Genomic DNA, 27,787 nt, shown 5'->3' on the forward strand with positions numbered 1-27,787 from the left:
CCGGCTGCCTTCGGCTCGGAGCGGTTCCTCGTGCCTGGACTTCCAGCACCCTGGGTCTCGCTAACCGAACCCCGCCCCCCCCCGGCCTCGGGGCTAGCACCTGCTCTCCCCCCCAGGCTGGCAGAGCCGTGGATTTACAGCTCCAGCGGGAGATGATTCCCTGGCATGAATGCAGGGAGCAAATCCATAACGATTCATCTGCCCAATGGGACTCATTTCAGCATGTACATGTACCAGGTAAGCGGGGCTCCCCACCCGGGAAAGGTGGAGTAGGGGGATTCTGGGCTCTTCGGGCCCAAATGGGACATCAGCCTCATCAACGGGCATCAGTTCTACTGGGTAAACCCGCCGATTTCCCCCGTGGTGCTCAGAGTTCCTTCTCTGCCAGGCTCCATGTCTGGAGGGGAGACAGGCTGCGAGAGAACCCCCCTCTTGGACCATCCTGGGCACAGATGACACCTTCGCAAATGCCAGGATGGCTGGAGCCCCCACCCCAGGGTCTCTGGCTGTGTTTGCAGCCTCGGTGCTTCTGCTGGCCGGGGAGCACCAGCCCCCAAGCCATTTCGGATACATTTAGAGAGGCCCTTGGCTTGTGACGTTTTTGGGGAAGGCCTTGGCTCTTGGCAGGTTTATGGTGGCCCTTGGCTGGTGCCATGTTCAGAGGGTGGCACCCTTGGCTGGCACCGCATTCAGGTCAGGGGGACCCTTTGCTCTTGCTGCATTCAGATGGGGGGGGGCACCTGTGGCTCGCAGTGCAGTAAGGTGAGGGGGAGGCTCTGTCCTGCGCTGTGGTGAGGAGTGGGAGCCCTTGGCTCCCAGAGGGGTCAGGTGGGGGTTGCCCATGGCTTGCCATGGGGCTGGCTCTGCCTTGCTCTGTGGTCAGGTGAGGATGAGAGGGGGCAGGCTGGCTGCTTGAATTGACCCGCAGGGCCGGGGGAGTCTGCGTTTGTGGGTGCTCATTGAAGGCCACAGCCAGGACGTTAGGCTGGGGGTTCCCAGGTAGAGCAAACCCCTAAGGCCCTATATGCCCTTCCTAGCCAGCGGGTGTGCATGGCCCTGTCTCTCCCCGGGGCCCACTGCTGCTCCTCCCGGCTGTGACAGCGGCCACTCTCTGCGGGTGGGCATGCTGGGCACAGCGCCCGAGCTACCTGTGTTCCATACACCAGGATTGTGCTGGGAGTAGGAAATAAGGGGAATCCCCCCGATAGGGAATATTGATCTGGGACATGCTGCCCCCCAGCAGCAGGGCTGAGGCTCCGGGGCCGAGCTGCAGGCAACTAGCAGATCATGTCAGGAGATTGCCACGGCTTCAGCAGGAGGGTCAGAGATGCCTACGTGCCCGTGCCCTGCCCTGGCTGCTCTTACAACAACAAGGGCATGTGGGGCTGGCAGGAGACATGCTGCTATCCCTGAGCCAGAGCGGGGCAGCTGGGTTTTCTGCCCACTCCCAGGTGTGCGCTGTGAGGAACGAGCAGCCTGCCTTCCCACGCAGGAATTCACGGCTCTTGGCATTCATCCCTGCGGCTGGATTTCTTGTTTGGGGCTGGGGGTGGCCTCTTCGAGGAGTTTGTGTGTGTATAAGGTCAGGGTGTGTTTTCTGTTCATAGGGGGCAGGGCTGGGGTTGATGGGAGGATGCACCCCATGCAGACAGGGTCAGGATGGGGCGCAAGGGGACTGTTTAGGGGGGTGGGTGGGGCCCCTGTGTCCCCTGGCCCCTCCCAGGGGCTGAGATGCGATCCCTTTACATCTAGTCTCCCTGCGCTGCTGTGAGGTGCCTGCGATTGTCACTAACTGAGTGGCTGCCCCTTGCTTCGGGGCCGGCACCAGCATGAAGCTCCCAGGTGCCACGTGTCGGAGCCCGGGAAGCGATCTCTACCAAGGGGCCGCCAGAGCATTGGAGTCATTCTCCTAATCCTCGCTGGCATGCCATGGCCCCCGAAAGGCCGAATTGCTGTGTGATTTCCCAGGGAGACTAAGCTCCCTTAATGCTTCATACGTGATTTATTTATTCATGTGTGACTTCATCAGGCTGAAAACACTGTGTTCCAAGCTCTGGCCAGGCCTGCCTTTCCGTGCCTTCCTGGGGCTAATGACTGAGCGCTGATGGCCGCCCCTCTCTGCTCCTGCGGCCTGCACCGCTGGCTTCCAGGCAGGGTCCGTTCTCTGCGTGCTTTTGTAGCGAGGACCTCTCCCTGTGTCAGTCTGCTCCCAAATCCCTTGGGTTCCCCTTTCCTGTGTCTGCAGACCCTTGCAGGCTGTCAGACTTGCTCTCTGCATGTGTCTGCAGCAGGGTCCCTCACGTACTAGCAGGCTCCTGGTTGAGCCCATTTGCTGCATATACGTGCAGTGGGGCATTCAGCTTCCTGCCGGAGCCTTCTCCCCACAAGCAGTGACATCGGGGCCCAGCATGGGCTTGTAGGTCCTGCCCGAGCTGAGCCTGCTCCCCCAGCTAGCTGCACCTGGGCCCTCTTTGTGCTTCGTTCCTGGGTCCAGAGTTTATTCCCAGGGGCCGATCTGCCATCTGGAAGTGGACCTATGCTCCTGCAGGCACCCCACGTACAGCCCAGAGTCAGGCCTTTGTGTGGGAATTAAAGGGCAAGTTGAAAAGACTGCATCACCTGTTGTTTTGTTCTGTGCCCCTAGCACAGTGGGGCCCGGGTCCATGACTGGGTTCCTAGGGGCTGCTGCAATCCAAATGATAAATAATCCTGATCGGCCAAAAGTCCCAATCTGCAGTTGTTTTATGGTAGATTTTCAGTATCAGATGGGGCCACTGGTGCACCTAGTCCTAGGGCTGGGTGAAAACTTGGTTGCAAACAGTGTCGTATTTAAGACACTGGTGAGGTCTCAGCTGGAGTCCTGTGTCCAGTGCTGGGTGTCACACGTTAGGGAAGATGTGGACACGTTGGAGAGAGTCCAGAGGAGAGCAACAAAATTGACAAAAGGTTTAGAAAACCTGTCTTACGGCTACAGGGAAAGGTTAAAAACACCGTGTAGTGCTGAGAAAAGAAGACGGAGCAGATAGTCTCCAAATATGTGAAGGGCTGTTAGAAAGAGGACAGGGATCAATTGTTCTCCACGTCTCCTGAAGGTAGGACAAAAGGAATGGGCTTAACTTGCAGCCAGGGAGATTGAGGTTAGATATTAGGGAAAACTGTCTAACTCTCAGGGGAGTTGAGTGCTGGAGCAGGCTCCCAAGGGAGGTTGTGGAATCCCCGTCACTGGAGGTTTTTAAGAGCAGGTTGGATACACACCTATCAGGGACAGTCTAGGTTTACTTGGTCCTGCCTCAGCACAGGGGGCTGGACTTGATGACCTCCCGAGGTGCCATCCAGCCCCACATTTCTATGATTCTGGGCAAGTGCTTGAAGTTGCTTGAAATCTCCTCTTGTAAGGTGTGTGGGCTCATGTGAAAATGCAGCGTTTCTTGTTTGTTTGTTTTTGAAAAATGGCATTTGGGTCTGAAATTTGTTCTGGCGTTGGTGTGCCTTTCCGGGATGCCGCTCAGGGTCATTTCAAGCAGGGTTTCGTTATGTGGTTGAAGTCGCGTGGTATTTCTCTGCTTCTGCGACTGGCTGAGCTTCTCCCATCACTGGAGAGGCTCAGCAGAAACTTTGATTCCCTCTGTAGTCCTAGCAATGAGGAGAGAGTTTTAGCAAAGGGGACAAGCCATAGGCACTGACTCTGTGGGTGCTCCGGGGCCGGAGCACCCATGGGGAAAAATTAGTGGGTGCTCAGCCAAGCTCCCCTGCCCCTCCCCCCGAGCACATTGTGTCCCCGCTCCTCCGCCTACCTCCCAGCGCTTCCTGCCCGCCAAACAGCTGTTTGGCAGCGCTTAGGACTTTCCAGGAGGGAGGGGGAAGAGCGGGGACACAGCGTGCTCAGGGGAGGGGGCGGGGACTTAGGGGAAGGGTATGCAATGGGGGCGGGAAGGGGGTGGGGACTTCAGGGAAGGGGTGGAATGGGGGCAGGGCGAGGGCTGTGCAGGGGTGGGAGTGGGATTGGGGTCGAACAGCCACCGGGAACAGTGGAAGTCGGCGCCTATGGGACAGGCGCGTGTTATTTCAGTGTCCGAATCACACCTGAGCAGGGGAACTTTGGAAAGTTTAAAATACTCCCTGTTCCTATAGGCCCTGAATCAATATCCAGACTCTTCTCGCTTCCTCATTTCCTCTCTAGTTTTCATGTAGCTGATCTGTAGCAGCATCACCAACCCCAAGCGTTCAAAAAATCATGAGTCAGGCCCCACCAATCATGAGATTGGCTTAAGAAAATCACTGTTGATCTTTTTCTTTGCCATCTGGTTTGTGAGCCCTCAGGTCATGTTTTCAAGCTTTTCTCTGCAACCAGGACTAGGAAGAACGCAAGATGAGACACTCGGGTCAACGCCGGCCTGCAGGAGTTGGGGTTTGAAGAAAAAACACCAACGACAGTAGAACCTCAGAGTTACGGACGCCTCGGGCCTGGGGGTTGTTCCGAACTCTGAACAAAACCTTACGGTTGTTCTTTCAAACGTTTACAACTGAACATTGGCTTCATCCAGCTTTGAAACTTTACTGGGCAGAAGAAAAATGCTGCTTTTAACCATATTAATTTAAATGAGACAAGCAAAGAAACCGTTTCCTTAGCTTGTCAAACCATTTTTTAAACTTGTATATTTTTAGTAGTTGACGTTTGCCACAGCACTGCACTGAATTTGTTTCGGTATTTTTGTCTCTGCTGCTGCCTGATTGCGTATGTCCAGTTCCGGAGGAGGTGTGCGTTGACCGGTCAGTTCGTAACTCTGGTGTTTGTAACTCCGAGGTTCTCCTATATAGTGAGAGACAGGCAATGCTACACCGCTGGCCGCGTCTCTTTGACCTTGTTTCTCAGTCTAGCCTCCTGGTTTTTAGCTCCGACCAGCCAGCAGAAAGAGCCAGCCTAAGTCTCCTGTACAAAAGGGTTGAAGCTGGCTCTGAGAGTGCAGGGTGTTCTGTCTGCAGCAGCTCCCGTGGATCTAGGTCTCTTAGAATTAGGAGCAAGCAAGCAAAGTACTGAGGCCCAGGTCCTCCGGTGCCTAAATCCCTTTAACAGGGGTGTTAGATACCTAAATCCCTTCAGGGATTTGGGCCTGAGCCTCCAGTCCCTTTGGCCCACATTCAGTGAACAATCCATAGCAGGCCTGAGCCCCACTCAGCTGAGTATTGTGGGGAAGCTCTGACTCTGGGGATCCCCAAGGGCAGGTAAGCCAGCTATCCGGGACCCCAGTGAACTGATGGCTTACAGAGAGCTGCCCCCCCCTCCCCAGTTAGGGTTGCCAGGTGTCCGATTTTCGACTGGAATGCCCGGTCGAAAAGGGACCCTGGCGTCTCTGGTCAGCACCGCTTACCGGGCTGTTAAAAGTCCGGTTGGCGGTGCTGTGGTGCTAAGGCAGGCTACTCCTGGCTCCTGCTGTGCCTCGAAGCAGCCAGCATGTCCGGCTCCTAGGCAGGGGGGCCCACGGGGCTCTGTGCACTGCCCGCGCCCCGAGCACCAGCTCTGCACTCCTATTGGTCGGGAACTGCGGCCAGTGGGAGTTGCGGGGGCCGTGCCTGCGGGCCAGAGCACCACGTGGAGCCTCCTGGTCCCCCCGCTTAGGAGCTGGACCTGGTGGCTGCTTCGGGGCGCAGCACAGAGCCTGCCTTAACCCCACTGCGCCACTGACCAGGACTGCCCAAGGTAAGCCTGCACCCCAACCCCGAGCCCCAACCTCCTGCCCCAGCCCTGTTCCCCACCCAAACCTGGAGCCCCGTCTTGCACCCCAAACCCCTCATCCCGGCCCCAGCCCAGAGCCTGCACCCCCAGCTGGAGCCCTCACCCCCTCCTGCACTCCAACCCCTGCCTCAACCCACAGCCCCCTCCCGCACTCCAAATCCCTCGGCCCCACCCCACAGCCTGGAGCCCCCTCCTGCACCCCCAGCCCCACCCTGCAGCCCACACCACCAGACAGAGTCCTCACCCCCATGCCCCAACCCAGAGCTCCCCCTCCACTTGCACCCCTCATTTCTGGCCCCTCCAGAGCCCGCACCCCTGCCTCAGCCCAGTGAAAATGAGTGAGGGTGGGGAAGAGCGAGCCACTGCGGGAGGGGGAATGTAATGAGCAGGGGCATGGCCTCTGGGAAGGGGTGGGGCTCGGGTGTTCGGTTTTGTGCAGTTAGAAAGTTGGCAACCCTACCCGCAGTGGGCCACCTTCTCTCCCAGGTGGGACTGCCACCTCTGAGGTACAAGGAACTGGGCTGTCCAGGATGCTCCTGAGCCCAGCTGGCAGACGTCCCCGGACAGCGACCTCAACAAAGGCTCGATTCTGGGGAAAACCTGGACGGGGGCAGCCCTGCTCCCAGGGTCAGTTCTACGCCCCGTGCCAGCGGGGAAAGCAAGCACAGCCCTGCCTCCGCCCTCTGCCAGCAGCCAGGTCTCTGGGCAGCGAGGGGCCTGAGGGACAGTGTCCGTGTGGAGCAGCTTGGGAGAGGAGTTACCCAGTGCCCTGTACTGCCAGCTCAGCCACGTGAGTGTAATCTGGCCCCCTCTGGCCCCCATCCCAGCGGTGGCTGGGCCACGTACAGAGGCTGAGGCTCCTGCTGCAGCCTTGGCTGACAGCGCTGGGCCCAGCTCAGGCAGGAGAGGCTTGTGCTTTAAGAACCACAGGTTGGTCCTGGGTTCACGCCCCACGGCCGACGATCCACATAGGGGCATGAGGAAGGCTTGCTCCGTCAGTAGCAGCTCCCCAGAGGCCAGGACCCTGGGTCCCGCACGGCAGTGAAGGGGCTCCCAGAGAGCGCAATGCCATCCACCCCCAGGGAGGAGCCACGTGGGGATCTGGTGCTGCAGGGCGTGGTTCTCTCTTCTGAGCAAGGCGGCAGCAGGACCCAGCGGTGCAAATCCAGCCTTGCGGGATGGCACAGGCCCGGGGCCCCTTCCAGCCCAGGAGATGGACCGGCACATGTCCTCCAGTGCTCACTTGAGGGTTACAACCCTCACCTGTCGTGTACTGAACGGGCGGCAGTGCCTGGGAGTCAGGGAGTAAGTCCTGTATCTCTGCAGAGAGCAGGCTCATAGGCGAGTGTTCTGGGCATGAACAGAGGACCTTTGGCAGTGTATCCTCTTACCACGTCTACCACGTTCCCTTCTTCCATCACTGTTATTACGACTCTTGTATTACCGCAGTGCCAGGTGAGATCAGGGCCCCATTGTGCTAGGCAGGGTAGAAGACAGTCCCTGCCTTATATAGCTGTGTGTCTACACAAGGCACACAGTGGGTGGGAGGGGAAACTGAGGCACAGCAGAGGGCCATGACCTGCCTATGGTCACCCAGCTGGTCAGTGGCAGAGCCAGGAAGAGAACCCAGGTCTCCTGGTTTGTCTGGGAAGATTCACTCTTCATAATTCCATGCCTCGTATTGCTCGGGGTTGCGTTATCCCCTGGATGTGTTTAGTTTTCTCTTAACGTTTATTCTGCTGTGTTACTGGGCCTGGGTGTTAGATTTAAGTGATGAAAAGCACCGGAGCCGAGTCTTTCTTTTGTTCGAGATTGGCTCCTCCTTGAACCTCATAAGGGGATGGGAGAATAGACTGCCCCAGACCCGCAGGGCTCCCGTGGAAGAATGAGGATGCCTTAGAGAATGTCTGAGGCTTAGAACTGAATGGAAGTGTCAAAGCCACGGTACAGATGGCTTTGGACAGATTCCTTTTCTAACCGTTCTGTTCCCCCCTATAATGCCAAGTCAGTAGCACTGATTTCCCAGCATAAACAGCCTTCCTGCCTCTCCTTCTCTTCACAACGCAGGCCTGTCAGAAACAATCATTCCAATTAGGGGCCTGAAATGAAATTAATCACGCAGATGGATCCAATTTATTCCTTGAGTTCCATTACGGTAGTCAAGTCAAAGCGCTCCTGCCACGAAGGGACGACGGATATTAGCTTTGCTTCAGAAACACCGTGCCACGTTCTCCTTCTTGCTGCAGGAGACGCTTGGAGACAGAGAGGATGGCTCTTGTCTAATTGACGCCTTCCTAAATTTAAAACTGCAAGTTGTATCCTTTCCCGAGGGCCTCTCCTGTGTTCTCAGGAATCTGACTAGGGGTTTCGGCACTTTAAATTCACCCCTGACGTCAGCAGACCCTCAGACCAGGGGCCCAGAGCGCTCTCAGAGGAGCTGTAAGCCCATCTTTCCACACCGACTAAGGTCCGAGTCCATCGCAGAGGGACAGGACAAGCTGTGACATGCAGAGCCCTTACTGCTGGTCCATGGAGAGCTGCCAGCTCTCATGGTTCAGGCTGCTGCTCCTTGCAAAGAAAGATCTTGGGACAGCGGTAAAAGCAGCTGGAATAAGACAGAGCTGCCAGCCCACTAGAGGCTGCTGCCCCCTTTGAGAGGGAGGAGAAGAGACGAGATTGGAGATCACAAGTAACAGGAATGGAACCACTAGTGGGGCTGGAGTTGCCCCAGCCACCACTGGGCTGGGCTGCCGAGTGAGAGGAATATCTGGGACAGAAGGAGACCTGGCAGCTGGAGCAAGGGATGAGAAGGATCAGGCAGGAAGGCAGCATGTGCAGGGGGAAGGGAACCGTAGAAGCTTATGCACAGGAGCCGGGGGGACAAAGAAAGTAGCACAGATAAGGGGGAATGAAATTAATTTTATTCAAACAGGACAACACACATATTGCTTTGGAGGCACTGAACAACCCCCCCGGGGCTTCCCTAATATCCCTTCCCTCAGCCATCAAGTGCTGAGATTGCCCGGGGGTGCGGCCAGCTGGAGAACGGGATCGCGGGTGGGAAGCGTCCACCAGACGATCTCTCTGTTAAGACAGGGTCCGTGCTGGAATGGTTGAGGTGCTCGCTGGAGAACTGGAGCCCCGGGGCCTGATGCTCACCCTGCCCTGCACCTCGTTACGGACACCTGTGCAGTGCGGGTGGGAATCCGAATGGGCCTGCTTTGCCCGGGTGTCCGTGACAGACAACGTGTGGAATTGTTGGACCCAGGGCCTTTGCACCACCGTGAGTTACTGTAGGATGTGCGGCATTACAGGGCTGCCGTTACAGGGAATACAGAGAAATGGGCTGGCGTGAGAAGATCCGTCACCCATATCCATCCATTGTTCAGTTAGAGCTAAGGAGCGTTTCCCTGTCCCCTGGGACTCTGGTCCCAGGATGATTGGGCAAGTGGGGGGGAAGTGTAGTACAAAAAAGCAGATCAGTTGTTACACTGTAAACCAAGACTTAACCCATGTTCAGTGGGCGCCTGCTTAGTTCGTTACACACCACCCAGCCTGTCTGCGGGGGGCCCGGATTCTCTCTTAGCTACATTGGTGTAAATCTGGATTTACTGCAGACTCAAATTTGAGACTGAGCTGGACCAAAAACAAGGCCCATATGTATGAGAGCTCTGGCTAATTCAGCCACTGCAAACCACTGACTGAGGCAAGGGACCTGGGGGAAAGATGGAACATGCTTGTGTAGCTAAGGACCATTGGGCCAGAACCTCAGCATTGACTTCAGCGTAGCTACACCGATTTATAGCATCTCGAGATATAGCTATATTGGAAAGCATATGCCCAAAGGGGCAGAGTTAGGGTTATGCGGGCAGCCTTAACTTTGGCATTCCCTGATTTGGGAGTACTTTCACTTTGCTTTCTTAATGTTCTTGTCTGGATTAAAAGTTAAGACCATACGGCTGTAAGGAATCCTTCAGGCAATCCCACCCTATCAGCCCGTTCATCAACGCATCATCCTCCATCTTATACCCAGATATGTGTTTGCCCCCACGACTCGTGTTGGGAGGCAGTTCCAGAACCTCCCTGGTTAGAAACCCTCTTCTCATTTCCAGCTTATATGTATTTGTGGCCAGTTTATCCCCATTTGTTCTGGTGCCAATGATCTCCGTTAGCTTCAGATAGCTTCAGACGTGCTTCTGCCTTGCTGGTGTTTGCCCCCCACCCCCAATGTATTTATAGAGAGCAACTGGGTCCTCCCTCAGCCTTCCTCTTGCCATCTGTTCTCATCAAACAGGCTCTCCATCCCTAGCAGCCCTTCTCTGTACTTGCTCCAATTTGACTTTAAATTGGTTTAAAAAGCAATTTAAACTGGTGCAAAACCCCTTTGTGAACACTGTTAATTAGATTTAAACAGGCCTTATAGTGCTACAGTGTAACTCAGTAAGGAATCGAGTTAAAGTACCGTGCTGAGAACCAGGTGGAAACCAAATTAGGTGGAGCAGCCCAGGTTGCACCAGTTCCATAATGTCACAGATTTTAAGGCCAGAAGGGACCATTGTGCCTGCGTAATGCACACGTCCTGCAGCTCACTGGACAGAGAACTTCACCTGGGATTCCTGCGTCCAACCTAGAGCTTGTGGTCAAGCTGGAGATGTAGAAAAGAGATGTTCAATCTTGATTTATAAACTTCAAGTCACGATGAATCCAACACATCTCTTGTAAGGTTTTTCAAGGTTAGTTACAGGGCTCCCAAGCGATTAAAACAATTAATCGCAATTAATCACACTGTTAAACAATAAGAGAATACTGTGTATTTAAATAGTTTTGGATATTTTCTATATTTTCAAATATATTGATTTCAATTACAACACAGAATACAAAGTGTACAGTGCTCACTTTCTATTATTATTTTTGATGACAAATATTTGCACTGTGAAAAAGAAAAGAAATAGTATTTTTCAATTCACCTCATACAAGTACTGTAGTGCAATCTCTAACATGAAAGCTGAACTTACAAATGTAGAATTATGTACAAAAAATAACTCCACTTAAAAATAAAACAATGTAAAACTGTAGGGCCCACAAGTCCACTCAGTCCTACTTCTTGTTCAGCAATTGCTTAAACAAATTTGTTTACATTTGCAGGAGATAATGCTGCCTACTTCTTATTTAAAATGTCACCTGAAAGTGAGAACAGGCATTCTCCTGGCACTGTTGTAGTCGGTATCACAAGATATTTACATGCCAGATGCGCTAAAGGTTCATATGTCCCTTCATGCTTCAACCACCATCCCAGAGGACGTGATCCATGCCGATGACGGGTTCTCCTCATTAACGATCCAAAGCGGTGCGGACCGATACACATTCAATTTCATTATCTGAGTCAGATGGCACTAGCAGAAGGTTGATTTTTCTTTTTTGGTGGTTCGGGTTCTGTAGTTTCCGCATTAGAGTGTTGCTCTTTTAACTCTTCTGAAAGCATGCACCACACCTCCTCCCTGTCAGATTTTGAAAGGCACTTCAGATTCTTAAACCTTGGGTCGAGTGCTGTAGCTATCTTTAGAAATCTCACATTGGTGCCTTCTTTGTGTTTTATCAAATCTGCAGTGAAAGTGCTCTTAAAATGAACAACGTGCTGGGTCGTCATCTGAGAATGCTATCACATGAAATATATGGCAGAATGCTGGTAAAACAGCAGGAGACATGCAATTTCCCCCCAAGGAATTCAGTCACAAATTTAATTAGCACGTTTTTTTAATGAGCATCATCAGCATGGAAGCAGAGGTTCATCCATGGGCCTGGCTCAACTGTGTCCCACTGAACGGAGCCGTCCACAGTGGGAATCGGGACAAGCGATGCAGGAAGTGCGGCTATGCCAACAAGACCCTACTTCATGTCCTGTGTAGCTGCAAGCCCCATTCCAGAGCCTGGCAGCTGCAACACAATGCCATCCAAGATCGCCTGGCCAGAGCCATCCCGCACCCATGGGGAAGGTTGCCGTAAACTCCGCTATCCCCGGAACCGACAGCCAACTGTGACTGGACATTGTCATCACCAACGAGGACTGGAAGAAGATCATCATGGTGGATGTCACAGTGCCCTTTGAGAACAGGACCCCGGCCTTCCACGATGCCCGAGCTCAAAAGGTAGAGAAATACGCTTCTCTGGCCAAAACCTTGAGAAATAAGGGTTACCAGGTCCAGACACACGTGCCTTAGGCACATGGGACCCCAGTAACAAACGAGTGCTGAGAGAATGCGGAATTGGTCAACGCTACGCTCAGCTGATGCAGCAACTCACGGTGTCGGATGTCATCCGGTGGTCGAGGGACATCTACATAGAACACATCACCGGACATCGGCTATATCAAGAGGGAGGAGTTAGAGTACCGATGAGAAGTGTAGTCAGGAAAGTAACAAATACTGTCCTCACGGATTGTATTTTCTAAATGGACAACCAACTTAATTCTCAATTACTGAGGGACAATCTCCACTCATTGATATAATTTGCTTTCTACAACCAAATCTCTGTACAACTTTTCATGAGTGTTGTACCTGAGTATTCGGATTCTGATATTTAAAGTGTATTGTTAAATCTATTCACCTAAATTTGGGTTATTGCTGATTCTGTACTCTACGTATCATATGACTTTAAAAACAAACTTTGTATTTGTGGATAATCTAAGCATTATACCCAGACGTACAGTCACTCTTTTCCCAACCTGTGTATTATATAATTTTTTAACATTTGCTTTAATAAATTTTTTATATCTCGCACGTAAATACCTTGCAATGCTGGCTACAAAAGTGCCATGCGAATGTCTGTTCTCACTTTCAGGTGACACTGTAAATAAGAAGTGGACAGCATTATCTCCCATAAATGTAAACAAACTTGTTCGTCTGAGCGATTGGCTGAACAAGGAGGAGGACTGAGTGGACTTGTAGGCTCTAAAGTTTTACATTGTTTTGTTTTGAGCGCAGTTATATAGCAAAAAAAAATCTACATTTGTAATTTGCACTTTCATGCTAAAAAGATTGCACCACAGTACTTGTATGAGGTGAATTGAAAATGACTTCCTTTTGTTTACATATATTTGCACTGTTAAAATGATCTAAAATAATAATATAAAGTGAGCAGTGTATATTTTGTATTCTGTGTTGTAATTGAAATCAATATATTTGAAAATGTAGAAAAACATCCACAAATATTTAATAAATTTCAGTTGGTATTCTATTGTTTAACTGTACGATTAAAAATGAGATTAATCGCAATTAATTTTTTTAATCATGATTAATTTTTTGGAGTTAATCGCATGAGTTAACTGTGATTAATCGACAGCCCTAGTTAGTTATCCTCAGAAGTAAACTTGTGCCCTTTATTTCCCGTCTCACTTCGTTTAGCTTCGTCGTCCATGATCTTGTGCTTAAGTTGCCTCTTAGCCCCGCTAGTCTAAAAGACTGAATGTCGTGGGTCTCTCACGGGTTTTCCAGCCCTGGGATCATTCTTGTAGCTCTTTTCTTGCACGCTTTCCATTTTTTCAACATCTTTTTTGCAAATGTGGACCCCAGAACTGGGCACAGTTCCCGTACTGGTCTCACCAGTGTCATATATGGAGGTAATACCAGTTCTGTGAGGCACAGGAATAATCCTTAGCTTTTCTATCGCACTTTTCATCAGTAGATCTCCAAGCACTTCACATTATCCTCACTGGGCGGAGAGGGAAACAACGAACCATGGGACGGGGTCCTTCGGGCTCGCAACTCTGTCTGCCTAGTTATACTGACCTACACTTTGGGTTTTAATACGAGCCCTGAAGATTTGGAATGTCTGGAGCTGCCTTTTTCCGGGAGGTCCCCTCCTTGGGCCCTTTTGGTTAGTTTCCAGCTCTGTTTATAAATCATTTTTAATTTGAGCCACTATTAGGCCTCCCTGTTTCACTTTCTAATCCACTTATAGGTATCCCTGCTTAGACTGGAAAGCTTATGATAGTCCAGCCTTCTCTGCACGTGCTGAGATCTACAGTCAGGCAAGATCTGCCACGCGGTTCTCTCATCTGCAAGGGCTCTTGGTCAGCGACGGAGGGAAGGAGACACTTACTCTTAACTCTACCTTCAAAGGGGAAAAGAAAGGAAAGATCTTTTTATATGAGGCCCCCAGGAAAATCTATGCTGCAACTTGACCACCTTATCGTTATTCCCAAGAGTCAGTCGCGGGATGGGCGTAAAGGGCCAAGTTCACCGCAGAATCTGGCTCCAATGAAGTCATGTACGTTATGCTAACGTAGACACCCCTAGCCTTGCATCCCCTTGCGATCACCTTACCTGCCCCCTCTGAATTTGGCCCCCTGAATCTCAGCCCCGGGGAGTCTCGATGGGTGTAACTTGCCTGCCGAGGGGCCAGAAGAGGAGTGCGGCAAGTAAAGGGACTAACTGGAAGGTGTAAATCGGTGCATGCTAAAGTAGCCCCCACCTTATTCTGATTTCCACCTTCTCACATCCTCAGTGGGTCAGATTTGGAGGTGATCTGTATATGAGGATGATACACGTTAATATAACCTGCCCTTTCCTCCCTGGGTTACTGGGGGCAGGCGACGCTTACCTGGATGCCCGGGCGCCTGATGATGTCAACAGTAAAGGAAATCCGGAGTACCCTGGGATGACGTTGGCTGGATGGGAATCCTCTCTCCACGCCTCTGCTGCAGTCCTCTGACTTGCAAAGGAAATTAAAACCAGCCGTGCCTCCACCTGGCTGGGCCCTGTTCACTCTCAAGGGCGTGCCTGGGGAGCCTCCAGGAATGAACCTGAGCTCCTCTTTGCAATGGGTCTAAATCAAAAACCCCAACTCCGAACAATCTGCGCTTATACTGGCGTGAGCACATCTTTCCTTAACCATTTAAGAAAACGCTACGCCAGACTGCGATTAAATGTCACCGCTCATTTAAATCAGCAGGGGGCAGTTCGATAAATCAATTAACAAATACAGTTTACAGTAGTCAATGAAACTTCTCGAACTTGCATTTACACGGCCCCCATTTGCCCCACCCCTGAGTGTGTGCATGCTTCTGGGTTTTCAGTGCTCGTGTGGGCCCTTTGTTGGTCCAGTGAATCCGTCTAGCCAGGGCAACAAGGGGCAGTAACAACTCTCATTCGGAATTAGGGTTAGACTGGAGTTGTTTGAAGCAGAGGTCAACAACCACTTTGGAGAAGAGGTGGCGTGGTCTTTCCCAAGCCAAGGTGCAGGCCCACCTCAGTCAGCTCCGGGCACAGCAACAGCCTCTGAGGCTCCCTGTTTGGTCAAAGCCCCAGCGGGCTCGCAGCGGCAGCTTCTGGCTTCCTCACAGCGGCGTGGCCGCAGGTCTTGGCTTGGACAGAGCTCCATCAAGCCGTCTCCGCTCCTCTCCCAAAATGGAGCCCCACTGCATGCTCTCCTCACGTCCCCTGGAAGTCTCTCTTCCCCAAGGCCTCCCGGGAGTTGTCGTCTCCAAGGCTGGATCGCAGCGCTCAGGGTCTTCCGCTCCGGAGCTCTCCCAGTTAAATCCAGAGGCCCCTCTAGTAAAGGGCGCCTACGTTAGCAAGGGACTCCAATGTGTTCGCTAGACACTCAGAGGCAGTCCCTGCGCCAGAGTCGACAGGAGTCTAACTGGTGTCACTTACACCTGGAGGAGCTGGAAGAAGCTGTGAGTTGCACCAGCTTAGACTCACCCCTGAGTTTGGCCCAGGGCCTTGAGTAGATGCACCTATCCCTGGGGAGATACACTGCTGTACTGCCAAGTTCCTTTCCCTCAGCCTCCAGGCTCTACACTAGGGAGGGATGCTAGAGGAGAGACAGTGGTAAGCATCTGATCCAGCAGGCGTGGGTCAGCCTCTCTCTACCGGTGGGGGGTAGGGGGGGAGAACTAGGGTGAGCATGCTGGCCAGGGAGGGATAGGAACTGACTGAGCTTCTCCCTCGGAGGCGGGAACGGGATGGGGATGGTCGAGGAGACGCCAAGAACAGAACAGACTTTTTCCAGCCAGCCCGTCTCCAGCCTCGCAGGATTCCCAGCTGGCGCTAGGGCTGCAGCCGGGCCCTGCCCCAGCTGTGTCCTAGGCCCGCTCTGGGGAGAAGCAGTGCCCCAAGTTTGGAGCCAGCAAGTGCCACGACAGGCTTAGGGGTGCTCGTACCTTCCCGGGCCCTGTGGGGCAGTTCTGGGGAGAGATGCTGTCTCTAGATCGCCGAAAGCTTTTTCCCTCCCGCTCTGCAGAGCACGGTGGCAACGCTTGCATTTTCAGCCACGCTGTGACAGGGAGTGATTGGCCGGCGCAAATGAGGAGTAAGACTTGGATGATGGCTCCTGCAGCCTCGGCTGTGTTCCGGGTAGGGGGCTTGCTTTCCTCCTGTGTGATCAAGTGTGAGCCCTGTTTTCGGAGCACCCCTAATGGGTCCTGCTGTGAGTGGTGCATGTTAATTTTACTGGGGGCAGGAGCTGTCTGGGTGTCACACCGAATTTTTTTTAATCTCTTTGCTGTTTGGGATGAAGGATTGGTTTGTTAGAGCAAGCGGTCCAGTCTCTTCAGGCCGTCAGCATCGCGTAGCCTAGGGCTGCTCTGTAAGCGGCATTCTCCCTTCCCCTGCTTGCAACAGCACAGACCAGGATACCTGGAGCCTTCTCTGTGCGGATCACTCAATAGACAGCATGTGACAACTTCTGTTCTGCTTGGGGGTCAGCCAGGTGCCCCGGTTCAACTGCAGCTAGCATCACTTTCTGCATGGTTACGGCCCGTATCCAGCATGAGGAGCTGTAATGGTGATGGGCAAAGTCATTCTGCCTGACAAGGGTGTGGCTCGGGTATGCAATGTTTGGAGTTTGTACAGCACCGAGCACAACAAGGCCCTGGTGTATGACGAGGACTTCTAGGCACCACCGTCATGCAAATAATAATACTAATTGGAAATGTGCCACCACATTCGCCATATTTCCAACGGGTTCATCAGGTGGGGATGGTTTGGGGGAAAATTTGCACATCTCCCTTTGCAAATTTCCCCAGTGAAATCTGCAGCAGGTGACTCTTCCCTGCCCAATTAGCCATTCCGGGAATTGCCAAAGGTGCGCAGTTCTATTTGCCATTCGCGGGACTCTCACTTGGACAGGGCCAACCGTAGCCTTTTGCGTCGGCTCACAGAACAATTTTTCAGGCCTCTTCATGCTTCAGCGATTGCTGTGCGTCGTGTTCAGGTCCCTGTGCCCAGAGTTGGCCTTGACATTTTTGGGAAGGCCAGCGATGGAGAGTCACCCTGATATTTTTTGCTAGGGCTCCCAAAATCCGGGGTGCTGTGGGCTGTCTATAGTGATGCTTGTGGTTTGCATCTAAACTCTTCTCAAGATGCGTTCCAGCCTATGAAGGGACTTTGTAACATATCCCTAAATATGAAATAGCCATCAATGTGCCAACCTCATCTGGATGCTTAGGAACCTCGGAACATACTTGGCGTGTCTCACAGCCATGCTTTCTGTTTGTTGGCTTTCACAGAGCCCCTGCGTAATCCCTAGGGAGTAACACACGTGCTGTTGGCTCTCTGAGCTCTTGCATAACACAGAGATAGAGACACACACACGTGCTGTCAGCCTTTGCGGTGTCTCACTTAAACCATAGGGGATATACAGAGTGAGAGGCTGGGGAAGCGTCTGCCGGGAGGGGCTCTATGTTGGATGGATATGGGCTCTGGCTCAGCTCCCAGAGAAAGACTGGCTAATTTTTTGGGTCTGCTAGTAAATGGGGATTGTTGATGAATTCGCCCAGTTCAGCTTCATGTTGAAAAGCAGGCAGGTCCAGGGAGTACTTGCGTTCTCGTTGATTGGACCTCTTTCTCCAAAACACTGACGTGTCCCAAATGGCATGTACGATACCAGGGAGTCAGAGTTCACCATTCCTATGGCACTTGGTTAAAAAAAACCAATGGCATTATCGGTTATATAAAAGCCATTTGGTATACCCCAGGAAGCAACTGAGACTGGCTTGGAACCTGTTGCAGTAAAACACCCAATTAGCACAGAGTCCTTGTCAGGAAGAAGAGGTAGGAAAAGCAGAAAATCTGTTGCATAAACAGTCAAGTTTTATACTGAGGTTGGTGTGCCACAGAACTCCCGATATCAACAGGTGGATGCAAAATAAAGATTTAGACAGGACTTGACAGGCACCAACAGGTTCCCACAAACTGGACTCATTATGTGTGCTCAGCCTTCATAAGAACATAAGAAAGACCATCCAGCCTGTATCCTGTCTACCGACAGTGGCCAATGCCAGGTGCCCCAAAGGGAATGAACCTAACAGGTAATGATCTAGGGATCTCTCTCCTGCCATCGATCTCCACCTTCTAACAGACAGAAGCTAGGGACACCATTCCTTACCCTTCCTGGCTAATAGCCATTAATGAACTTAACCTCCATGAATTTATCCATTTCTCTTTTAAACCCTGATATAGTCCTAGCCTTCACAACCTCCTCAGGCAAGGAGTTCCACAGGTTGACTGTGTGCTGAGTGAAGAACTTCCTTTCATTTGTTTTAAACCTGCTACCCATTAATTTCATTTGGTGACCCCCAGTTCTTATATTCTGGGAACAAGTAAATAACTTTTTATAGTTATTTGATCATAATGGTCCCTTCTGACCTTCGTATCTTTGAAAAACAACCAAAACTTTTCCTTATTCACTTTCTCCACACCACTCATGATTTTATAGACCTCAATCATATCCCCCCTTAGTCTTCTCTTTTCCAAGCTGAAAAATCCTAGCCTCTTTAATCTCTCCTCGTATGGGGCCCGTTCCAAACCCCTAATTATTTTAGTTGCCCTTTTCTGAACCTTTTCTAATGCCAGTATATCTTTTTTGAGATGAGGGGACCACATCTGTATGCAGCATTCAAGATGTGGGCGTACCATGGATTTAAATAAGGGCAATAAGATATTCTCCATCTTATTCTCTATCCCTTTTTTAATGATTCCTAACATCCCTGTTTGCTTTTTTGACTGCCGCTGCACACTGCATGGACGTCTTCAGAGAACTATCCACAATGACTCCAAGCTCTTTCTCCTGATTCGTTGTAGATAAATTAGCCCCCATCATATTGTATGTATAATTGGGGTTATTTTTTTCCAATGTGCTTTACTTTACATTTATCCACATTACATTTCATTTGCCATTTTGTTGCCTAATCACTTAATTTTGAGAGATCTTTCTGAAGTTCTTCACAGTCTGCTTTGGTCTTAACGATCTTGAGCAGTTTAGTATCATCTGCAAATTTTGTCACCTCACTGTTTACCCCTTTCTCCAGATCATTTATGAATAAGTTGAAGAGGATGGGTCCTAGGACTGACCCTTGGGGAACACCACTAGTTACCCCTCTCCATTCTGAAAATTTACCATTTATTCCTACCCTTTGCTCCCTGTCTTTTAACCAGTTCTCAATCCATGAGATTGAGATTTCCTACAGATTTCCCTCCCGAGCTTGAGTGATACAAAAAAAGCATCTGAAACATTAAACAAGACACAGACAGAGGGATCCAATCGCCTGATTTACATTCCACCTCATCAACTGTTCTTAGTTTAAAAGGGGCTCGAGCCTTAATCAGATTCTGAGCAGAGGAAAAAAACAAGATTAAAAAGTCCCTATGGGAATAGTATCCACGTGGGGAAAGTCGCCTTCTCCAGGGTCAGGGGTTGGGGCATCAGCGGAGAGATAAAAGCATAATCCCATCTAGTCATGCCCTGCACATCAGGGAGGCCAACGTGCTTCCCGTTTTGACAATTTGCCTGATGGCTGGAAGGATTCACACCTTGTTGGAAGGGAGCCCTCGGGCTGGGCCATCTCGAATGGTCACCTGCACTGTTATGTCCCCTCTGCATTGTCCTGTGTCTGTGCACTGCCCCATCTCAAAGGGGCTGTCTTCTGCAGACTCCCTCCACCCTGTGCTCTCCTGCAGACCTGCTGATGGGCACTGGTCCTCGCTCTGCCTGCCTTTTAGTAATCAGTATTTCTAGGACTGTAGTGCCCCAGTCCAGAGCAGAGTACCACTGGCCAGGTGCTGTGCAAAGCCAGGGTCCCTGTTCCAAGGAGCTCCCAATTCCATGTGTCTCCTTTAGCCTGTCGACAAGTGCAACACATGAAGAGGAGCAGTGGCGTGATGGGATCCTCTGGGCCTGTGATCAGAGCGGTCAGTACCCCGGGAGTGTTATAAATTCTGTATAGAGTGGAATAGAAACTCCGGAGAGAGGAGCAATGGGCAGCGTTCGTCTGGGCTAAGCTGTGGATAGCTGATCTTTATTTCCAAGGAGAAAATCTTCTCACCCAAGCCCCTGTGAGGTTAAAAACAGGTGTGTCTTTTCCCTTCCTGTCCAGCAAGATCATACGTACGATTGCACTGTTCGCAAAGAAGCTGCCGTAGGAACACACACGGACTAATTTTGTATTATACAGAGGAGAAAAAGTGCCTTTTCCACGTACTTTTGAGAAACACTCCTTGTTAATAATACACTCCCCACCCCTGCCAGTAACCAAGAGAAATACCCCTCCCCCATCAAACACCCACCCCAGAAGCCCGAGTGAATGGATGGTCTTTGCAGGATGTTCTAAAGGGCAACTCATCTGGGCTACTTTGGACCAAGCTGGGGCTCAAGGGCCAAAGTCAGACCCCTCTTGCAAACCGCGAGGGCTCGAACTGGAGTGCCTGTGGTGACTGAAGCCGGTGGAGTGGGGAGAGAGACGGTCTCTGGAGCAGGTGCCGGGCTGGTTAGGGCTCCGTAGCTCCAAGTCCACATCTCAAACTGCACCCAGAGAGCCCTCGGCAGCCAGCGCAGAGCCTGGGGCCCGGGGGCAATGTGCTCACGACGGGGCGTGCTGCTCAGGTTAGTATTTCTCTCCCCTGGTTCGGTTCTTGTGCAAAGCTGCCAAGCAGACCCACTGAGAGCTGCCTGGGCAAATGCCGTTCTCCTGGGTGCATACTGCAGCTAAGGAACTATGGAGACAGCCCCTGCTCAGTGCGTTCCAAGCTGTTTCTAAATGCTCGGCTAGTGTTTAGACCCCCGGTAAAACCCCCCAGACTCTGCCCTGTCTGAGGACGCCTGATTTACTGTGATGTTCTGATGGGCGTTCAGCGCAGTTCGGACTTTCTTGCGCTTTTGATCCGCTGCTTCCAGCCCTTAGACCGGACGTGGTCATTTCTCCCTGGTCTCTCCAAAATGCTGCTGCTCTCGAGGCAGACACCCAGATTGTCAAATGCAACATAGGGAGCAGGGGTGGCTCAGAGGTCAGTGTGGGAATCTGGGACTTGGGAGACCCAGGTTCAGCTCTCTACTGTGCCACAGCCTCCCTGTGTGACCTTGGGTGAGTCACTTCCCTTCTCTGGGCCTCAGTTTCCCATCTGTATAATGGGGATACAGCACTGCCCTGCCACATGGGGTAAAGGTTGCAAGGGGCTCGGATTCTACAGTGATGGAGGCCATAGAAGTACCTTAGACCAGACATCCTGCGTGGCACAGACAGGTGTAGGAGGCTGGTGGGCTGGGTTGAGTGGGGCTGCTGTGAACAACATGCTCCAGCACCAGATGCCCTAGGAGCCCTGGAGCTGCTTCCTGTCTAGGCAGCAAATGGGGCTGCCTGCATGTCTCTCGGGGTGAGCAACGTGAGGGCCGATTGGGCCCTGCCAGGAGAGGGCAGTTCCTTCAGGGGAGCCAGGGAGACAGATGAAGAAACTGGAGATGTTGGAATCTGAACCAAGAGGAGCTTGTGGAGGTTCCATTAGCTCCGGAGAATTGTCCTCCACTGTTGGTAGGAGAGGGAGGCTGGACAGGGCAGGGGAATCCCCCATTAACTCTTTCTCTGTGTGACGGGTTGGACCCCTTGGGAAGCCACCGGAGGTGCTGAGATACCACTGAGTCTACCTGTTCTGCCAGCGTGGGCCCCCTTTAACCTGTCTTGCTGAGCCAGGCTCTGGAAAGGGGGGAGGGATAGCTCGGTGGTTTGAGCATTGGCCGGCTAAACCCAGGGTTGTGAGTTCAATCCTTGAGGGGGCCATTTAGGGATCTGGGACAAAAATTGGGGATTGGTCCTGCTTTAAGTAGGGGGTTGGACTAGATGACCTCCTGAGGTCCCTTCCAACCCTGATATTCTATGATTCTATGATTAACCACCTCCAACACACACACAGGTAGGGCCACAGCCAGCTGCAGATCAACTCTGGGAAGACTCAGCTTAAGGGACTTGCTCCAGCACTCAGATGTCCACCTCCCTTGGAGTGCAGACCCAAAGGTATATTATGAAATCCACCTCCTCCCTCAATGTGGAGGAAGGTATGCACACCTTCTCACCCCCCTCCCCCCGCCCCTCAGTTAGAAATTACAGAAACTGGGTTATACTAGACATAAAACAAATTTTATTAACTACAAAAGACAGATTTTAAGTGGTAAAATGCGTAGCAAACAGATTACTAAGCAAATGAAATCAAACACGCAAACTAAGCTAGTTTCACTAAAGCAATTGGTTACAAATAATATTTCTCACCCTTGATATCGTTGCAGGCAGTTTGCAAAGTTTCTGTGGTTCAGAGTTCCAGCTATATTCCTTTTCAGACTGGACCCGTCTCAGTCTGGACTCCCCCCTTGCCTTCCCTTTTGCAGTCTTTCTTCTTGGGCAGACAGGCCAGGGAGAGGAGGAGTCCTGTTTGCCTTCCTCCCCACCCTTAAATAGGATTTACATAAGATGGGAATCTTTTGTTTCCCAAACTTGACCCCCCGCTTCCCTTACAGTGGAAAGTTACAAGAAGTCCCAGGTAATGTTTTAGTATCAGGTGACAAGACCAGCTGACTCTGTAGGCTAACGGCGTCCATGAGTCAGGAGCAGTATGGAGGGTCCACAGGAAGGCCAAGCTTTTCACAGTCTCTCATCCTCGTGGATGGGCCATCCCCTGTCTGACTTTTCCATGGTTGTACCTGAAGTGTTAGCAGTAGGCATCACTCAAAGTAGCAAAGTTGAAATACAGATTCATAGTCAATATTCCTAACTTCAGATACGGAAATGATATTTCGTATCACACAGATTGTATAATCGCATTCAGTAAATCACACCCTTTCCAATGATATCTCACATGAGCCATCTGGCATAAAGTATCTCTCAGTTATGTCATTCATATCATAAGCATATTTTCATAAGGAATATGGAGTGCAACGTCACCCTCTGGGTAACCTGAGCCCGCAGGCCAGCTCAGTTGTAAATTCTGGCCAGAGCACGTACAACGAGCCCTGGAACTGAGGCTGATCCAGACGGCAGGGGCTCGCCTTACAGGGAGCATGTGCTCTGGGGCTGTCTTAGCTGCTGGTTGTTTAGTGGGTCAAATTTAAGGTGGTGGTTTTAGCCTAAAAAGTGCTACCTGGTTGGAGATGGATAGCCGGCTTCTCTCCCTGAGCAACACTGCTGCAGTCACGATGAGTGGGGTGGAGATCTAGGAGCCCCCGTGGTGTAATGGGGGGGTGGTGGTGGCAGGGCGTCCCTCTGAAACCACCAGGCTTAGCAGCCAGGGTACCCAGCAAGGCCCATTTCCCCCCTGGGAGTCTAAAGGCAGTGGAATCCGTCAGAGGCAGTCGTTTCTGGAGGAGGCGAAGTTTTGCTTGGGAAGAGGCTGTCTGTCCGGTTGAGCTGAGGATGGTGTTTGGCATCATTCTGGCTGTATCGTGGTTTTAAACAGTGCCAGAGGCCCCTGAAGTAGCAGATCGGGACCTCGCTTGTGTCCTCATCAGACATCAGTCTGAACAGATACGCACCAGGACAGTCCATTTCCTCTCGGGGGCTTGTAAAGCCTCCCAGCACGCAGGACAGCGTGCGGCCTCTCTGCGATCTCCGCTCGCTGTAGCGTTGTGACCTTTTGCAGGAGTTTGCCACGCTGACGAGAGAACTCAATGCCTGTCGAGAGCAGCTGCTGGAGCGGGAAGAGGAGATTTCGGAGCTGAAAGCCGAGCGGAATAACACCAGGGTAAGTCATGGGGAATAATGTCTGTTCCTAGCCCTGATACCTGGCTGCTTCTAAGGCTCTGTGAGCAGAGGTTCTTATTAAAAACCCCAGTGGTTCCCAACTCTGGGACTAACGATACCAGCTAGAGCTGGGCAGAGCGGGAGCAATTGCTATACAAGCCCTGTGCTGTCTTCCCCCTTGCATGGACGCTCTGGTTTGTCGCGTTCTGGGCAAGCTGGCGATAGAGTCTCTGGAGTTTGTCCCCTAGGGACCTGCCTCGGCGGGATCTCATTCTGTACTGAGTTCTGTACGGCTTGGGAACAGAACCCCCCAACATTTCTCTACAACCCCGTTGAATTCATACTTACTACACTGCAGTGTATGGACTGTCATACGGGCTGTTCTGACTGTCCTGGATCCCCACACAGCACTAAAGAGGAACCTCAGTCCTAGACTATAGAAATCCATGCTGGTCCAGCCCTGCCCCAGGCCCTAAGCTTTGCTAAGGAAGTTCACACTGCAGTAGCCCCTCAGCTCAAACTACGCTTCCCCTCTCAACACGGCCAATCCGCTGCAGTGTGCTGGGGCCTGAGCTTGGGGGAGCAAAGATGCCGTGCAGCAGGGATCTGCGTAGTGTGGCCTTTAGCCGCACGGTGTTTATTTTCAATGGCCAGGGCGAGGTGAGCGTGCGATGGAGATTTTGTGGCTGTGTTTGCTGGCCGTTCATCATATGTTTTCCCCAGGTCTGAGCATAAGGGAGGGTGGGTTCTCCATGCTTCGTGGGAGAGATCTCCAAAGGCTTCCTGGTCTTTGCAGCTAGGTGAGGAGGGGTCTCCAGATCTCCCTCCCCAGTAATAAGAGGTTTCACATTTGTAGCCCCCTCTGTCTGCTGGGCAGGCGGTAAAGCATGTGCCCTGGTCTGGGCTGTGGAGCTGGGTTGGTCGCCCAGATGGGGGCTGCCGTGCGTTGTGCCACCGTGGCCTTTGCTCTGGAACTGGGGAGGAGAGAAGTGCCCTGTTCAGCCCCCCGGGCTGAGACCGGAGAGCAGGGCCATGGGAGGCGGTGAAGGCTTCTCCCTCCCTCTCTTGCAGCTCTTGCTGGAGCACCTGGAGTGCCTGGTCTCGAGACACGAGCGCTCGCTGAGGATGACGGTGGTGAAGCGGCAGGCTCAGTCCCCGTCCGGCGTCTCCAGCGAAGTGGAAGTCCTCAAAGCGCTGAAGTCATTGTTCGAACATCACAAAGCGCTGGATGAAAAGGTGAGCTGCCTGCAGAGGGGCCTGGAGCCAGCTGGGGCCCTGCCCCCTTACCATCGCCAGCTGCCCCGCACCTGGGACACTCTGTATCCAGCGCTCTCACTGGCCCTGCCTGGCTAGCATCCAGCCCCCTCCCTCTCTGTGTTCATGGATGGAGAAGGCTGGACTTGAGGCCCATGGGAAGGCAGCTCCCAGAAATAACCCTCAAGCCATTCCTTTCTCCACCTCCTTTTTTCTCCTGTGCAAAGCAGAATCTCCTTGTCTCTAAGCAGCAGGACGTCTTTCCCTGAGCGGGACCGCAGGGCTCTCTGCAGTCCTCTGGGGCATTATGGCAGCGAGATCACCCTCCCCCTGGATTTTTATCCAGAGCTCTCCTGGCAGAAGTGGGTCAGCCAGAGAGCTGCAGGCGTTGGCTTGCTGAACACAGTGCTTCCCGGCATGCGGCCTGCGCGAGGGACGGACGGGCCTGTCTCAGCATTGTCAGCGGCTGTGGGGAAGCAGAGGAGCAGTTTGGCCCCTGGGGCAGAGGAGTTGGGAGGGTTCAGATAGTTACGGGGGCTCAGAGGCATGGCAGGGCTCGGCAGTGAGGGGGGATCAGTCATCTGGAAGGAGCTGGCTCATATGCGAGCCCTGGTGTCCTGTCCCTGCAGGCTGAAAGTCAAGGGGCCTTCATCAGTGCTTGGGGGCAGATCCTCTGCCTTGTGCCGCTCCCACTGGGGATCTCTGCCAGCTGGGATAAGGTGGAACAGCCCCCAGGCTGCTCTAACCTGGCCTGGGGCAGAGACTCAGAGACATAATTGGTGGCTGGTTCTTGGCTTCTCCTCTTCTGGCCTGGAGCACCAGCACCCCTCCTGCTCTCCCAGGGGCTCCCCTGGCCCAGCAGGGAAGCAGGCAAAGGAGCCGTTTGAGCGATGATGCAGCAGGCCCCAGGCACTCCTGGCTCCCCCCAGAGCCCAGGGGAGCTGGCAGGGAGACAGTGACCCTATTACTCTGTAGCCACAGGCCTGGTTCAGGTTCTTCAGGGCACAGCTCCATGGCGTAGTCACCGTCCAGACTCGCGTGTAAACTTCCCTGGGACACGCCGCTGGCTGGCTGCCCTGGCGGAGCGCATGGCTGTTGGGAGGTAGATGGGATTAGGCTGGGGTGCCTGTCGCTGGTGGTGGGATGCTGACCCCTCCCCCAGTGATACCTGGCCTCAGGCCCCTCTCTGCTCGGCCCTCGGGCTGCCCCGGCCCCACACTGCTGCATGCTGCGGACGGACGGCTGGGGGTGCTGGGGCTGGCCGTGCGGCTCTCTCCGGAAAGCCAACCCGGGGAGCCTGGAGGTGGAGAGAGGAGGAGAGTTAGCAGAGGGGGAGGGCTGGAGCCAAGTGTGACGGGAGTAGCCCACTTATATAGACAGGGGAGCAAAATCCTGGGCCCTGTCTCAGCAGCTGGGGCTCCAGGGCAGCCTGGTGATGAGACGCCTTGTATGCAGCTCACACGGCGCAGGGGTGGGGGGTCCGATCTGATGCCCATGCTCAGCCCTCAGTGGAAAGGCATCGTGGGAGTAGCACAAACTTGAATCTCTCAGTGACCCCCGGGCTTTCCTCCTGCAGCCCCTCCCGGCTCTGGCCCCTGGCTGATGATCGGGCAGTACCATGCTGCTCGGGTGTGATCCTGGGTCCCAGCACGTGCTGGGTCCGGGCAAGGAGTCGGGCCAAGTCGAGGAGTCAGCAGTGCCCACCCAGCAGCTAAGTAACTGCCTTTTCCGTTGTCTCGGATGCCTGCAGGTCAGAGAGCGCTTGCGAGCGGCGTTAGAGCGAGTGGCAAGCTTAGAAGAGCAGCTGGCGAGTGCCCATCAGCAGGTAAGAGGGGGCTTTGGGATCCTCCCGTGGGGCCTCATCTGCTACAGACATCGTGCTGGGCCACCGTGTGCTTCCTGGGGGGCTGCGGCCGAAAAAAACACTGACGCTCCCCCAGGCCTCCTTGGTCCGGCCCAGAGCAGCAGGCACCTAATCCGGCAGTGAACCCGTCCGCCCGGTGGCAGAGGCTCGACTCCTGCCTTAACCCCATTTGATCTGTGAACTCCAGGAGAGAGACCAGCCCTCATCCCCTTGAAGGAAGACGCTCCTGGTCCTTTGGCCTGTGTGTCTACACTGCGCCCCGAGCTGTAACGACAGCACCGGTCGACCTGCCCGAGCCAGCTGTGGCCTAGCTAGCTCGGGAACCAACGGCAGCGAAGCCCCGGCAGCCCGGGCTTCCGTACGGGCTGTAAAAGCGCAGCCTGGGCTCTGGGTACGTACGTGAGGGACGAGTCTGTGCTGCCGCAGCATCGCTGCTATTGGGATTGGCACTAGCTGGGTCCGAGCTAGCCGGCTCTGTCTGCGTGTGCTTTCGTCACGTCTCTGATTGCAGTGGGGGCATCCCCGGGCAATGAATCCAGGGCTCGAGATGGGATCTTAGGCCACATCTGAGAGCGGAGAATGGGGCTTTCTCGCCTCCTCCGGACTTGCGGCTCTTTCCCTCGTTCGCCCCAATGGACAGCCGCCCACCTTTGGCCCTCTCTCTCCTGCGGGGAGAGACCCATTCCTGGGACTTGGCCACCCTGGGCCACCATCCCGCCCCAACAGAGCAGGATGAGGCCTCTGCCCTGTGTGACTCATGCGCGTGGACTTGTGCTGTGTGGCACCGGTTTGGGCTCTCACTAGAACCACGTGTGCCTCTGCGCCCCCTTCTCGTGCATTGCACAATAGAGTGTGCACGGGCAGCGCCGGCCTGGGCTCCTGAGGCTTGTGCAAAGGAAAGTGCTGGCACAAAATCGGAGAGTGTCAGGGGTGTCTT

The 27,787-nt window shown here is 53.1% G+C and overlaps 1 protein-coding gene across 10 annotated transcripts in view; it reads left to right on the forward strand.

The window, feature by feature from the left end:
* PPFIA4 (PTPRF interacting protein alpha 4) overlaps nucleotides 1-27,787 on the forward strand; it is a 166,066-nt gene that overhangs the window by 77,721 nt on the left and 60,558 nt on the right. For all 10 annotated transcript variants that reach the window (XM_073320166.1, XM_073320174.1, XM_073320175.1 and 7 more), the window contains 3 exons: nucleotides 23,632-23,733; nucleotides 24,804-24,968; nucleotides 26,737-26,811. In XM_073320166.1, coding sequence (XP_073176267.1) covers nucleotides 23,632-23,733; nucleotides 24,804-24,968; nucleotides 26,737-26,811 — 342 coding nt within the window. The remainder of the gene's footprint in view (nucleotides 1-23,631; nucleotides 23,734-24,803; nucleotides 24,969-26,736; nucleotides 26,812-27,787) is intronic.

Source organism: Lepidochelys kempii, chromosome 21 (genome assembly GCF_965140265.1).
Source record: "Lepidochelys kempii isolate rLepKem1 chromosome 21, rLepKem1.hap2, whole genome shotgun sequence".
NCBI classification, from domain to species: domain Eukaryota; kingdom Metazoa; phylum Chordata; order Testudines; family Cheloniidae; genus Lepidochelys; species Lepidochelys kempii.